At 42.0% G+C, this 14,513-nt stretch overlaps 1 protein-coding gene across 2 annotated transcripts in view; it reads right to left on the reverse strand.

Annotated features, from left to right (window-relative positions):
* The window catches only part of DDX1 (DEAD-box helicase 1), a 42,245-nt gene that overhangs the window by 27,175 nt on the left and 557 nt on the right, over positions 1-14,513 (reverse strand). Inside the window, exons 1-6 of one of the 2 annotated variants that reach the window (XM_014848077.3) lie at positions 9,601-9,724; positions 6,826-6,877; positions 6,455-6,518; positions 5,458-5,487; positions 4,746-4,842; positions 43-90 (exon numbers count right to left, since the gene is read on the reverse strand). In XM_014848077.3, the coding sequence (XP_014703563.1) occupies positions 43-90; positions 4,746-4,842; positions 5,458-5,487; positions 6,455-6,518; positions 6,826-6,877; positions 9,601-9,616 (307 nt within the window). In that variant the 5' untranslated portion in view covers positions 9,617-9,724. Of the gene's footprint in view, positions 1-42; positions 91-4,745; positions 4,843-5,457; positions 5,488-6,454; positions 6,519-6,825; positions 6,878-9,600; positions 9,725-14,513 lie in introns of those variants that run through there. The other variant, XM_044771971.2, reaches the window with a different exon arrangement.

Below are 14,513 nucleotides of genomic sequence, written 5' to 3' on the forward strand. Positions count from 1 at the left end.
GTTTCTGAATTACAAATGAGCTGCTAAAATTAATCCACTTACCAAAAGCAGATCCTCTATCATATGGATTCATTTGCCACTTGTTGAGCACTAAATAAATTAAAATAAGAAAAGTTACCCACAAACATGTGAAATCAAAAACACTCGATAAAAAAATAGAGCAAAGATTTAATATTTTATACAATACCTTAATGCCTCTAGATTCAAAATGGCTTTACACATTATTTGAAATGTACAAGTAAAAGTTGCTGTTTGTATTAAAGGCAAAACTGAAATTGAAAACTGAAACATGTCAAATATGATAATCACTGGCCCATCTGGGGCTAGACCCTTTGCTCCTCACTTGCTTCAGTGCACTTTGTATTAGATGGTACTCATCTATGTTCTGAAGTCAGACAAGGACAACACAAAGAAGGAAAATTACAGGCCAATATTGTTCATGAACGCACACGCAAAAATCCTCAACAAAATATTGGCAAACCGAATACAGCAATATATCAAAAACATCATACACCATGATCAAATGGGATTTATACCAGGGATGCAGGGTTCAACATTCATAAGTCAATGTGATACACCACATGAACAAAATGAGGAATAAAAACCACGTGACAACCTCAACAGACACAGGGAAAGCATTTGACAAGATCCAACATGTATTTACGATAAAAACTCTCAATAAGGGCTGGCCCCGTGGCCGAGTGGCTAAGTTCCCACGCTCCACTGCAGGCGGCCCCGTGTTTCATTGGTTCGAATCCTGGGCGCGGACATGGCACTGCTCATCAAACCACGCTGAGGCAGCGTCCCACGTGCCACAACTAGAAGGACCCACAACGAAGAATATACAACTATGTACCAGGGAGCTTTGGGGAGAAAAAGGAAAAAAATAAAATTAAAAAAAAAAAAACTCTCAATAAAATGGGTATAGAAGGAATGTACCTCAACATAATAAAGGCCACATATGACAAACGCAGAGCCAACATCACACTCAATGGGGAAAAACTGAACACCATCCCCCTGAGAACAGGAACAAGACAAGGAGGTCCACTCTCACTATTCTTATTCAACATAGTACTGGAGGTTTTGGCCAGAGCAATTAGGCAAGAGAAAGGAATAAAAGGAATCCAAATAGGGAGGGAAGAAGTGAAACTCTGTCTGCAGACGACATGATCTTATATAGAGAAAACCCTAAAGAATCCATAGGAAAACTATTAGAAATAATTAACTACAATAAAGTTGCGGGGTACAAAAACAACTTACAAAAATCAATTGCATTTCTGTACTCTAATAACAAACTTACAGAAAGCGAACTCAAGAACACAATTCCATTTACAACTGCAAAAAAAAATAAAGTACCTAGGAAAAAATTTAACTAAGGAGGCGAAAGACTTATACAATGAAAACTATAAGACATTATTGAAAGACACAGATAATGGCATAAAGAGACGGAAAGAGATTCCACGCCCATAGATTCGAAAAATAAACATAGTTAAAATGTCCATACTACCCAAAGCAATCTACAGATTCAGTGCAATCCCAATCAGAATCCCAATGACATTCTTCACGGAAACAGAATAAAGAATCCTAAAATTCGTATGGGGCAACCAAAGACCCCGAATTGCTAAAGCAATACTGAGAAAAAAAAAAAAGAACAAAGCTGGAGGCATCACAACCCCTGACTTCAAAATGGACTACAAAGCCACAGTGATCAAAACAGCATGGTACTGGTACAAAAACAGGCACACAGATCCATGGAACAGAACTGAAAGCCCAGAAATAAAACCACACATCTGCAGACAGCTGATCTTCGACAAAGGTGCCAACAACACACAATGGGGAAAAGACAGTTTCTTCAATAAATGGTGCTGGGAAAACTGGACAGCCACAAGCAAAAGAATGAAAGTAGACCATTATCTCACGCCATACACAAAAATAAATTCAAAATGGATCAAAGACTTGAAGGTAAGTCCTGAAACCATAAACCTCCTGGAAGATAAGATAGGTAGTACACTCTTTGACACTGAGTTTAAAGGATCTTTTCGAATACCATGTCTTCTCAGACAAGGGAAACAAAAGAAAACATGAACAAGTGGGACTTCATCAGACTAAAGAGCTTCTGCAAGGCAAAAGAAACTAGGATCAAAACCAAAAGACAGGGGCCAGCCTGGTGGTGCGGCGGTTAAGTTCGCATGTTCCGCTTCTCGGCGGCTCGGGGTTTGCTGGTTCAGATCTCGGGTGCGGACATGGCACCGCTTGGCAAAAAGTCATGCTGTGGTAGTTGTCCCACATGTAAAGTAGAGGAAGATGGGCATGGATGTTAGCTCGGGGCTAGTCTTCCTCAGCAAAAAGAGGAGGATTGGCGGTGGTTAGCTCAGGGCTGATGTTCCTCAAAAAAAAAAAGACAAGGAAGAAAAGAAAAAAAAAACAAAAGACAACCCACCAATTGGGAGAAAATTTTTGCACATCATATATCTGACAAGGGGTTAATCCATAATACATAAGGAATTCACACAACCGAACAATAAAAAAAAACAAACAGCCCAATCAAAACATGGGCAGAGGATATGAACAGACATTTTCCAAAGAAGAAGATAGACAGATGACCAATAAACACATGAAAAGATGTTCAGCATCACTAATCATCAGGGAAATGCAAATCAAAACTACACTAAGATACCACCTGATGCCTGTTAAAATGGCTATAATCACTAAAACTAAAAATAACAAATGTTGGAGAAAGTGTGGAGAGAAGGGAACCCTCATACACTGCTAGTGGGAATACAAACTGGTGCAGCCACTATGGAAAACAGTGTGGAGATTCCTCAAAAAACTATAAATAGAATTACCTTATGACCCAGCTATTCCACCACTGGGTATCTACCCAAACAACGTGAAATCAACAATCCAAAGTAACATATGCATCCCTATGTTCATCGCAGCACTATTCACAACAGCCAAGACATGGCAACTATCCGAGTGCCCAGTGACTGACAATTGAATAAAGAAGATGTGGTATACATACATATGCAATGGAATACTACTCAGCCAGAAAAAAAGACAAATTCATCCCATTTGCAACAACATGGAAAGACCTGGAGGGAATTATGCTTAGCGAAATAAGCCAGACTGAGAAAGACAAACATCAGATGATTTCACTCATGTGTGGAATAGAAACAAACACACGGACAAAGAAAAGAGTTCAGTGGTTACCAGGGGAAGGGGCCCGGGGGATGGGCACAGGGGGTGAAGGGGAGCACTTATGTGGTGACAGACAAGAAATAATGTCCAACTGAAACTTCACAATGATGTAAACTATTATGAACTCAATGAAATTAAAAAAAATTTTAAAAGTCACAAAATTTTTTCCTCCTTTTATGGGATCAGTATTCTCCTTTTCTAAAAATCTTAATAGTTTACGGACAACCAAGGAATCGTAATAGCTAAAGAGAACTCTACATGTTTTCAAGCCTAACTTCCCAGCCAAGGTAGATATCTTTTCTGTATCATTTCTGGTCAAAAGATACCTATCATCTGCTTAAACACTCTGAATGATGGAGAAGTAACTTTCTCTTGAGGTTCTCTCTTCCACTGTGGGCTCGGTCTAGCTAGTAGGAAGTTAGGGTAATCTTCATGTCTTAAGAAATCTTCATCTAGATTATTACTAATTAGTCCCGATCCTACTTTAAAGAACAATTTTGTCTCCAGATCCCTTCAACGACTTCACAACTATCCCGTCTCCTTTTTCACTTGTTTCTCCATGTTTAAATATATAGTTTCTTTTTTTTCTCACAGGACATGATCTTGTTACCCTCTGGAAGCATTCTCTTTTATCATCTCTCATAAATGATGGTTTATAGTTGTTACAAGTCTGATACCATTTTTGAATACGCCAATAGTCTAAATAATTTATATCCATTATCTATCTCACAATTCATTTACAAACGAGTTCATTCCATGAACTACGTAACATTGTTACTTTCGAACTACTGAGAAAAATATGCTGATATGCCAGGTTCACTCCACTTACACTTGCAATTTTGTCACAATCCTGTTTTGTATCATGAAACAAAAGTGACTTAAAATATGGAGGAAATCTTGCTAAAATATAACAAAACCAGAGATTACTCAAGATAGAATGGAATTCTGAAACCATTTAATAAAGGTAACATAATTTAAAGATGCGAAAATTGAGGTAAGATTGTTCATTTTACAGACAGGACAAGAAACCCCAGCAAAGGACCAATCTCCATGTAGATAGGACTGAAAATCAGAAACTGACTTTAAAATTTACACTTTACATTTTAACTTCTTAGGCTCCTTCTTTCTTATAAGAAAATGCACGCCTCTTCTCCCTGTGGAAGGCAATTCTTTCACACCATCATGGATTTTCACTCCACCAATTATTCGTAAAATCCTTCTTTAATATCTTTATAAACCATTTTACCAACTTATCTTTAATTTAGACATTAAAAGCTATCAAGTTAAGAAAAACATTAAAATAAATATAATTTCCAAAATGTCAGTCCTTTCTCAAAGGGAGCGCTATCAGTATTTTCGGAGGGACAACCTTTTACCCTTCATGCTTTAAATGACATTTAGCATCTCTGGTTTCCAGAGCACCAAGTGCCAATGCCACCCTCCAGATACTGACAATAAAAATGCACACTCAAATCTCACACCTGTAAATGCCAGGGAAGAGAATTACTAATTTACACAAAAGGGAAATATTAATATGCAAAAATTACCTGAAGCACCAGTTTTAATTGTTGTTTTTCCTTTTTTGCCTTCCTGTTGGTCTTTCAGAGTTTCATAAACTATCTGAATAACTGGAATACTGAAAGCCTATCAAAGAAATAACAGTTCTCTAGATTAATATTCAGGTATTAATGACAGTTTATTAATCAACCTAAATTACAAAAGTTATGCATGCACATTAAATAATTACACATATTTCAGACTGCTGCTCCAATTTCATTTGCCCAAATCCAAAATACTAGTAAGATAATAGAGAGGTGACTGAATGAAGGAATTAGGAACCAGCTGACAACCCAAAATAATAAACAAGTGGAACCTGTACAATGAACCTAAACTAAAGAGGAAAAACATCACCCAGGCTGACAAACTGTTTCTCTAGTCTCTGCCAGCAGGAGATCAAACCTCTATTTGCAACCTCTTTATTACTAGAGCCACTGCATTAAAATTCAGAAGTGAGTACAAATACTAAACATACTGTAACTCTTTCTCCAAGACCAGTTTAAAACTATACTCTTAAAGCCATACTCCTGTAGATCTTACTGCAGAATTAGCTGGCAACAAAAATGCCAGTCTCAGTGGCAAGCAACCAATTCCTTACATTTTGGAGGTTGTTTTATTAAATATTTCAAAGTAAAACCTACAGTTCAAAGCTTCTTTAAAATCACCTCTCACAAAGTAAGTCAATTTCAATTTATCACTTACACCAGTTTTTCCGCTTCCTGTTTCTGCAGCCTGAATGGGGGAAAAAAATTGATTTTACTGATTAAGTTGTCAATGTAAGCAGTCCAGTTAACAGGACAACATGTAGAAACCTCTAGTACTTGATTAGCCATCTTTATTGTCACAGCTCCTCCAGATTACTCAGCTTCCTCAGTCAACTCCATTGCCATCTTGTCACTTCTCCCGCATTCGCTCAAGAACCTGTTCTCTCCTTTCTTTTCCCGTTGCTACCATTCAAATCTAAGACCTCATCATTCTAACCTAGATTATTACAAAAACATCCCAACAGTGTCTAATCTCTCAGAGCAGTACTACAGGCTGCTACCAAGTTAGTCTTCATAAAAACACAATTCTAACCAAGTAACATACCCATACTGAAAAATTTCCAATGATCCCCACTGCCGACAAATACTCAAATTCTTTAATATAACACTTAAGAACCCAAATAATCTGACCCACTATACATTTACTATCTCATCTCAAGTTACACCCCACCAGTCACCCATATTTTATGCTTCTATCTAATTAAACTACTCTGGGATCATATTCTGCATTCTCCTATTCACTGTTTTTGTTGATGCGCTCTCTATCTAGAGAGCATTTTTCTTTCATCTTCCTTTGTCCAAAATCATCTTCCTCTAAGCAAAGTCCCTTATGGTCCCTCAAGCAGGATAACTGGACCCCCCTCTGCACCCTGCAGTACAGGTGCCACATTCTCTCTTATATGACATTTATCTGTGTACGTCCTACTGTGCTACTGGGTTTAAGCTTCTTAAGGGCAAAAACCGCACCTTATTCACCTTTGTGTCCCCCACAACTTCTACCTAATACTGTGTTATGTATCCTAGATGTCTGTGAATAAATAAAATTAATTTGGTGAAAATATCATTTTTAAGCCTATGGAGCTCTTCAAGTGGCTTACAAACAGCCCCAGAACCATGCCCCCAGCTCCCAACCACCTCATGAAATGTAAACGTACCATAAGTACATCACCTCCTCCCAGGATCAGTGGGATAGACTCAGCCTGGATATCAGTTGGGAGACTAAAAGAATCATATTTTGAAGAATTTTAGTTAGTAAAAAACTAATTAAGTCACGTTAAACTATAAACCTAAAAGACAATTTTATTTGGTAGATACTACCAATCTTTTTCAGCAAAAAATATCTCAAAGTTTAAAAAGGAAACTTTATGTAATTTAGAGAATCACAAGAAAAACTGAATTTCAGTTACTAAACTAGACCCAAAAATCTGCTAAAATCAGATAAAATTTGATAAAATCACTGACAAGTGTTTAAATTATAAAATGTTGTTACAATTTTTTTTGTCAAAGTTCAGCTTTATGTACTTACAGCCAATCCATCTCTTCCACAGCTTGTGCAATCTCAGGCATAACACCCATTTCTAAAAATAAAAATTTTAAAAATCATACATACTAAACTTAAATCATATTGCTCTTAAAATTACTGTTGCTAGAACAGGGAGAAGGCCCTGAAGCACAGCTCAGTCATATCGCACCTCCTGAGTGTGGCACCGTGAGAAAGGCTAAGTTTTAGAGAAAGACAAGTTCAAATCAAGCTCTCACTTACCAGCAACGTGACCTTGGACAAGCTAGAAACCTGTTTTCTCCACACAAAATGGCACTAATACTACCTCCCTTGTAAGAATATAGGAAAATTATAGATAATAAGATGTAATGCATCTGGCACACAGTTGTCACTTAACACCCAGTAGCCTCCAGTGCGTGTTTCCTTCCCAAGACTAGTGAAAAATCTGCCAGAGTTGGAGAGAGGGTTCTAGACCAGCACGTAGTTGTTTCACCTAGAGATAATACGGCAGGCATGTGCCTTGGCTAGTCAAGGACCATGGGAAAAGCCTCACCGAGAATGAGATGATAATGAGAGAAAATGAACAGGCAAGTGGAGAGAACCCACGTTTACTGGCAGCCGTAATCGAAACTAACTGAAAAGGGAGGGGCCAATGGTGAAAACGGGTAAGTGGATACTTCAGCTGAAGAAGTGCTGTTCTTAAGGGTTCACAGATCTAAATAATTCTACTTCAAAGCCAATCCTAAAGGAATAGATTGCGTTATTTCTGATTAGTTCTGTCTATCATTTCTCAAATGAACTGTAGAGGGTAGTTATGCATGGAGTAGTTAGTCTGATTACTTAAACCTCTTTTCCAAATAAGAAGTGATTTTTATTTGAAGTCTGCATGTATGAAAACGCAGATTTTATTATTGTTATCATTGCGAAAGTATATATCCCTCTTAAAGAAATTAACAATACTCAAATATTCCCAAGCCTCAGAGACAACCAATTTGGAAATTTTGTATTTTTTTTAATTGTTTGCAAAAAGGCATAAAACAAATCTAAAAATTGAATATATCCATTGCAAAGCAGCTTTTTCTTTGCATCAGGGGAGAAGAACGAGACTAGCAATAACACAATAGATACAACACTAAAATTTTATATAGTAAACTAAATATAACTATATTAAACTATAGTTAATATAAACATTTATGACATGGGAAAGTATAAAAACCTTTTTCAAAAAGGAAGGCTCTCCTGCCTCTAAATCTCCCCAGGAAAATCCACAGGTTGAAAAACCAATCAAGATCTAAAGGAGTATGTCCAAGCAGACCCTTCTAAGAACCGCCCCCATCAGAGTCTAGCTGTATTCTCGCTCCCAAAATGCACCTGCTTGAAAAAATGGAGTGATGGTCTTAAATATGCTGCAGACAGAAGACTGCAAGCTGAAGTCGCTTGGGCAACGGCTATATTGCAAGCAGTAACCACAGACTGCTTTCAGCAAATTCCAGATAACTTCTTGTTCCATTCTGGTCATGTTCTCTGCATGTCTGCTTTGAAACCATGTTTTCTTTAAATATAACATTTTTAGCACTTATGGGAAAAATAGGAATATTCGTGTTCTTTAATTCTACCTTTGTCTTTATTTCATATCACAGACTCTTCTAGATCTTTACCCTAACATTCCTGAAATTTGTGCACGACTCCCAAAGAAGTGAACGGATAAAATAACAATCCTGAAGTGGCCTACACACCTTGGCTCTAAAATCTCGTTTTAGGAGAGAGCTGGGAAAAGAAAAACAGCTCTCTCTCTAAATAGATTTCCCCTTGCCTCCTGTTATAAGATGCAACTAAAACAATCAGAAATCCTTTCTGACGACTCAAGACTTGGAATTCCTAATGTTCTTAAAGAGGAGAGAACTGAAGGCAGCACAATACTATGTTATAATATCTTTAGTCATCTTAATAAGTTAAGAACATTAAAAGATAGTAGGCCTAACCTGATACATTTATTGCTATATAAATTTACCACGTTTAAGCTTGCTATGTAAGCTTTATTGCGGCTTAGTAAAACTGGATGTATAAAGGGAAGATGATAAAGGAAGAAGAAAAAACAACTGTTAGGTTAGAGAAGCCACCTAAAATTCCTGTTTGGAATAAAGGAGGGTATGATACAGCAAATAATTTTCAAAATTTATGCTGGGCTAGCGTGTATGCGAATGAAAATGCTTTCCCTTTAGCTTCACTATTTAACGTTAATGTTGATACAACAGCGTTTAACAACAAATAAGCATCATCAGGTTTGTGCCCGGAACTGTTATTCGGGAAGGGCCTGAAAAAGTGGACAGAGGCAGGACGGTCACCCTCCCCACGGCCCAGCCCCGCGCCCTGCTGCTCCCGGCCTGGCCAAGCCCCTACCCTAGCAGGCGTGGGCGGAAAACCGCTCCCAGCACCACCGCCACGTCAAGCAGGCGGGAGGCCTGGGCTCCGAGAGCAGCCAGGGCCACCACCGCAGCCCTGCCGCAGCGCGGGTGCCCTGGCAGGACCGCCGCGGGGAGACTGCGAGCAGAGAAAGAAGGGAAGGAGCCGGGGGGCCCGCGCCTGGAGAGAAAGGCCCTGCCCGCGACCCCGAGCGCGCCGCCCGGGCCTCTCGGCCCCCGCGGTCGCCCCGCAGCGCAGGGACCCACGGGACCGCTGCGGACAGGGCCCTCCTGCAGCGCGAGGCACCTGTCCGCCCTGCCCCGAAGGTCCCCGCCGCTGCCTGGGGGCCGCGGCATGGACCGAGCAGCCCGCACCAGCCCCGCTCCACGGACGCACCGGAGAAGGCCGCCATCTTCGCCCCGTCCTCCGCCGCTCGCTCGCTCGTTCGCCCGCCCTCCCTCCGCACTGACTCGCCGCGCCGTGCAGGGCGCGCTTCCGGCCCTCGGCCTGCGGCCTTCCGAGTCCGGGCAGGGCCCCAGCCCCGGGAGAACGGTTCCGGCCGAAGAAATGACCCGTCCTGGAAGACCGCTGCCCGGACCCAGTTCATTTGGATCTTAAGGGCCTTCCATCAGTAGCCACGACTGGTCATCGTTGACAATAACTAATAGTTACTATTTATTGAGTGCATGCTGTGTGTCATCAGGACCACTTTTCCACACATAAAGAAGCAGACATTACATGATGAGGGTCACACAGTAGCCCAGGCCGATGTGACAGCAAAACTGTGTCCTCTGGGCCCCTCGCTCAGTCCCCCAACCTCTGACACAAGCAGGGCTCTGTGGCTGTGAGTGCCCGGGAGAGAATGTCTTGAATGCACTGCCCAGCAAGCCAGGACTAGTGAGCGCCTGCCACCCAACAGGCATTTACTAAATATTTTTGATTGACTTAAGTAGCGATTTAGGTCTCCCTTCCGCGATGTTTGATGTAGCATTGATAATTTCAGGGTTATTTGACCTCCGTGAAGTTTTGACACCTTTCTCTTCGCACAGAGAGAGAGGAAAAAAATAAATGAATGATTAACTGTCCCAACAACCCTGTCAGGTAGTATTAGGATCTTTAGGTGAGGACACATATTTAGGAAAGTTAAGTGACTTATCTAAAGCCACACAGCTACTGAACGCCAGTGTGAGATCTGAGCCACGTCTGCCCGGTTCCAGGGTTCATGCTGTACCGTCTGTAGCCTGCCACAGAACGACGACGCGGGGAAAGGTGAAACCCTCAGGCAAGATATTGTGGACAGAGTTAGAAGTAACTTAGGGAGCCATACTCCCAGGGTGTGAATTCTAGCTCTACCGTTTCCTGGCTGTGCCATCTTACCAAGTGTGGGCTTCGGTTTACTCATCTGTAAAACAGCCATGAATAATAGTCCCTATCTTGTAGGATTGTTCTGAGAATTAAATAAAATAGGTGAAGCACTGAAACAGTGCATAGTACATGGTAACAATATATATGTTAGCTGTATTGTTGCTGTTACATGTAACAGGATTCACCTGAAGCTCCAAGGGCTGAGAACAATACCCTCAGACCTGCAGCCTCATACCTCCAGGGGGCACCATTCACATTAGATTCTATAGTCTCCCTATATTTTATATAAATTTATAGAAATGATACCCCTGAAAGCTATGCAACATAGCAGTTCTGAATAGATGCACGTACCCCACATTCTAAAGACAGGCACAAGATCACCTATTGTGCAGGACTCACAAAAGGGAAATCTGTAATCTGATTTTTGTACCTTTAGCCAATCCCCAGCTTGAATGTACAAAAGGTTTGAGGGTGCAAGTTAAAAGATTTCTCTGAAGAGAGCTGCTGAAGTGTCATGGCATTTCTGCTCTCTCAAGGGAGAAAGCGTTTCCAGGGGCCTGCCCAAAGAACTTTTGATCTCTGGAGTTTGGGAAGTGTAAGGCACGCTATGAGGAGCTGTGGCTAGAAAGCCCTGAGGCAGCATGGCAGGAAGAGATAGAGGGCGGGAGAAGGCTGCTGGGAGAGCAGACCGTGTTTCCAACAACTATGGGGGAAACGTGTGACCTCCCCCCCCCAGGCTAAGAGGACCCATGGAGAGTGAACTTGAAGCTGTCTTCAAAGGGAATGTACCCAAGAGAGCCGCCTGAAGAAGCCAAATGATGCAGCAGACAGACCCCCAAAGGACCCTGTTGTGTTCATGCTTTCTAACTGGAGGAGAGAGATCACTTGCCTCATGTGAGTTTCACTAGGAAGATACCAGCTAAAGAATCTCCAAGATACTCACAAAGAATACCCCATGAGTGAAAGAATCAACTTGGGACATGATTGAGCCGGACAACACCAGAATCGGATCACCACAGCACCAGCCAGATAGAGGTGGGCACTGCACACACATACATACACACAGGGCCAGATTTTATTCCTCCCCAGGGTCAGAAACAACACCTAATTGGAGAGGGGAGAGCAGAGAAGACACTGAGCAAAACCTCCACCCTGTTGCCATGCTAGGGAGCGAGGAAGCTATAATTTTGGCTGAAGATGTGAATTTTGATCATTACACTGGACTTGATAGTTTAATTACAGAAATGAGGCTATCATTGTGGTGAAAGTAACCAGACAACTTTTCGTTATCTGAGAGTGACCAGAAAAGCTCAGGAAGATGCCAGAGACTCCATCTAGGTCAGGGAAAGAAATAGCCCGTAGAGAAGGTTTCAAGGTAACAGATAATGTTTTCTAATTATAACCTAAGTTTAGCTCATTTAATATACTGCTTTAATAAATAAAAGTACATAAGTGTGTGTGTGTGTTAATACCCTCAATAACGTGAATTGGGATAAAATGTGATTGGCTACCCTCCTTGGCGGTAGGACAGGCTAGGCAGAGAAGTGGCAGGCAACCCTTTCACCAAACCAAGAGTTAGAGGATGGATGCACCCAGCCCAGTATCCTGCTGGTCCACTCTCCTCAGAACAGGCTGATTATTAAATGGGTGCCTACCAACAGGGAGAAAGTCCTGGAATCCATGCCTGATCCCAGAAACCCAGCTACACAGTTAGGCGGGAGGGCAGCTACCACTAGGTGGCACCAAATGCAGCTGAGCCGGCTACAGTTTGAAGCGGACTTAAAACTCCCAGCTGGGACTTTCCTCTGCCATTTATTTCTATAACCTCACGTTTTATGTAATTGGATCTTTTGGACCCCACCAATCAGGTTATGGTGGAATTTTACTATATTGTGCATGCACCCAGAGAGATTGTGCTGAGTATTTTCAAGTTAGCTGTGTTATAGCCCACTCCATACCACATGGTTTTGCAACTGCTAAGACAGGCCAAAGAAATATGCCCTTCAGATACAGTGTAGCGAGGACGGTGTGGAGAGGAGTGGTCCTAGGGAGGACTCTGTAGACTGGCCACCCAAAAGCCACACACAGTCCCCTTCCCCTTGCCTTTCTCTGAAATCCAGGCTGGGATAAAGAAAAAAAACCAATCACCTTTCCAGACTTCTTTGCAGAGAGAGAGAGCCATGAGATCCAGTTCTTCCTAGAGAGATGTAAATGGAAGTCCGAGGTAAGGAGTATTTAAAAGGAAAAGACCTGATCAGCATGTACTCGCTTTCCTCCTGGAACATGGACATGATGCCTGGAAAGGCAGCAATGAGTTATGAAGACAGAAGCTTCCTGCTAAAGCTATTGAAGCAGAAAATAGAAGGAGCTTGGATCCTTGAGGACGATAGTGAGCTAAGTTACCAGCCCGGGGCTATCTCCCTCTAGAACTCTGTGGTTTGAGAATTCCTTATGTAGTTAAGCCACCGTAAATTCTCTCTTGCTTGCTGCCCAATACATTCCTAACCGGTACAGAAAAGAAGGAGATGAGGGGCCAGCCCGGTGGCACAACAGTTAAGTGCGCACATTCCGCTTCAGCGGCCTGGGGTTTGCCAGTTCGTTTCCCGGGTGCAGACATGGCACCACTTGGCACACCATCCTGTGACAGGCGTCCCACATAGAAAGTAGAGGAAGATGGGCAGGGCCAGTCTCCCTCAGCAAAAAGAGGAGGATTGGCAACAGTTAGCTCAGGGCTAATCTTCCTCAAAAAAAAAAAAGCGAAAGAAAGAAAAGAAGGAGATGAAACATTCACCATTATGGATTTGGTGTAATGAGTCATTCAGAAAAAAATTTTCAAATGTTCTAGAATAGAGCCATAAGCAACCTATTGTGGCTACAGGAGGAGGGGATATTTGAACTGGGTCATGAAGGTACCATCAAAAATAATCCTTGAGGGGCCAGGCCCAGTGCCAAGTGGTTAAGTTCATGCGCTCCGCTTCCACGGCCCAGGGTTTCACTGGTTCAGATCCTGGGCGTGGACATGGCACTGCTCACCAAGTCGTGCTGTGGCAGCATCCTGCATGCCACAACTAGAAGGCCCACAACTAAAAATACACAACTATGGACAGGGGGGCTTTGGGGAGAAAAAGAAAAAATAAAATCTTAAAAAAATAATAATCCTTGAATGTATGGTCATTTCCTCACAACCAAAAATGGAGATGAAATGTGCCATTACAAGGGAGGACGTGACCCTGAATCCAGCCTAGGGAACAGAAGTCAAATCAGCTTGATTACTTCATCCTTTCATTGACACCCAACCCCTCCCCAGTCCCCATTCCAGCTCCTTCTGGGACCAGATAAAGCAAGCTGCCTAGTTCCTAAGGATCCAGCCGCCAGAGAAGGAAGCAGGAAGAAAGAGAAATTATTTTTTTTTTTTAAGATTGGCTCCTGAGCTCACTGTTGCCAATCTTTTCTTTTTTCTGCTTTTTCTCCCCAAATCCCCCCAACACATAGTTGTATATTTTAGTTGTGGGTCTTTCTAGTTGTGGCATGTGGGACGCTACCACAACGTGGCCTAATGAGCGGTGCCATATCCGTGCCCAGGATCCGAACCAGCAAAACCCTGGGCCACCGAAGCGGCGGGCGGCAAACTTAACCACTGGGCCACGGGGACGGCCCCTTGAAAGAGAAATTATTTTAATGTAAAAGAAGTTGATTAGAAAGTGCAATATCTTCATTACATAAATGCACCAAAGTCCTTGTTCACAATACATGATACAGACCCACCCATCATTCCACACAAATAACCACAACTTCTCCCTCAAATGCTGCCTGGGAGGTTTGCCCTCAGATCTACATGTCAGGAGAAGAGAGGACTCAGAGTGCTCGCTCAGGATCCAGAATCCTGCACTGAGTGGACCTCATGTGGCACACCTTCCATCAACAAACCCTCTCCTCTTTGATTC

This window comes from Equus asinus, chromosome 6 (assembly GCF_041296235.1).
Source record: "Equus asinus isolate D_3611 breed Donkey chromosome 6, EquAss-T2T_v2, whole genome shotgun sequence".
Lineage (NCBI taxonomy): Eukaryota > Metazoa > Chordata > Mammalia > Perissodactyla > Equidae > Equus > Equus asinus.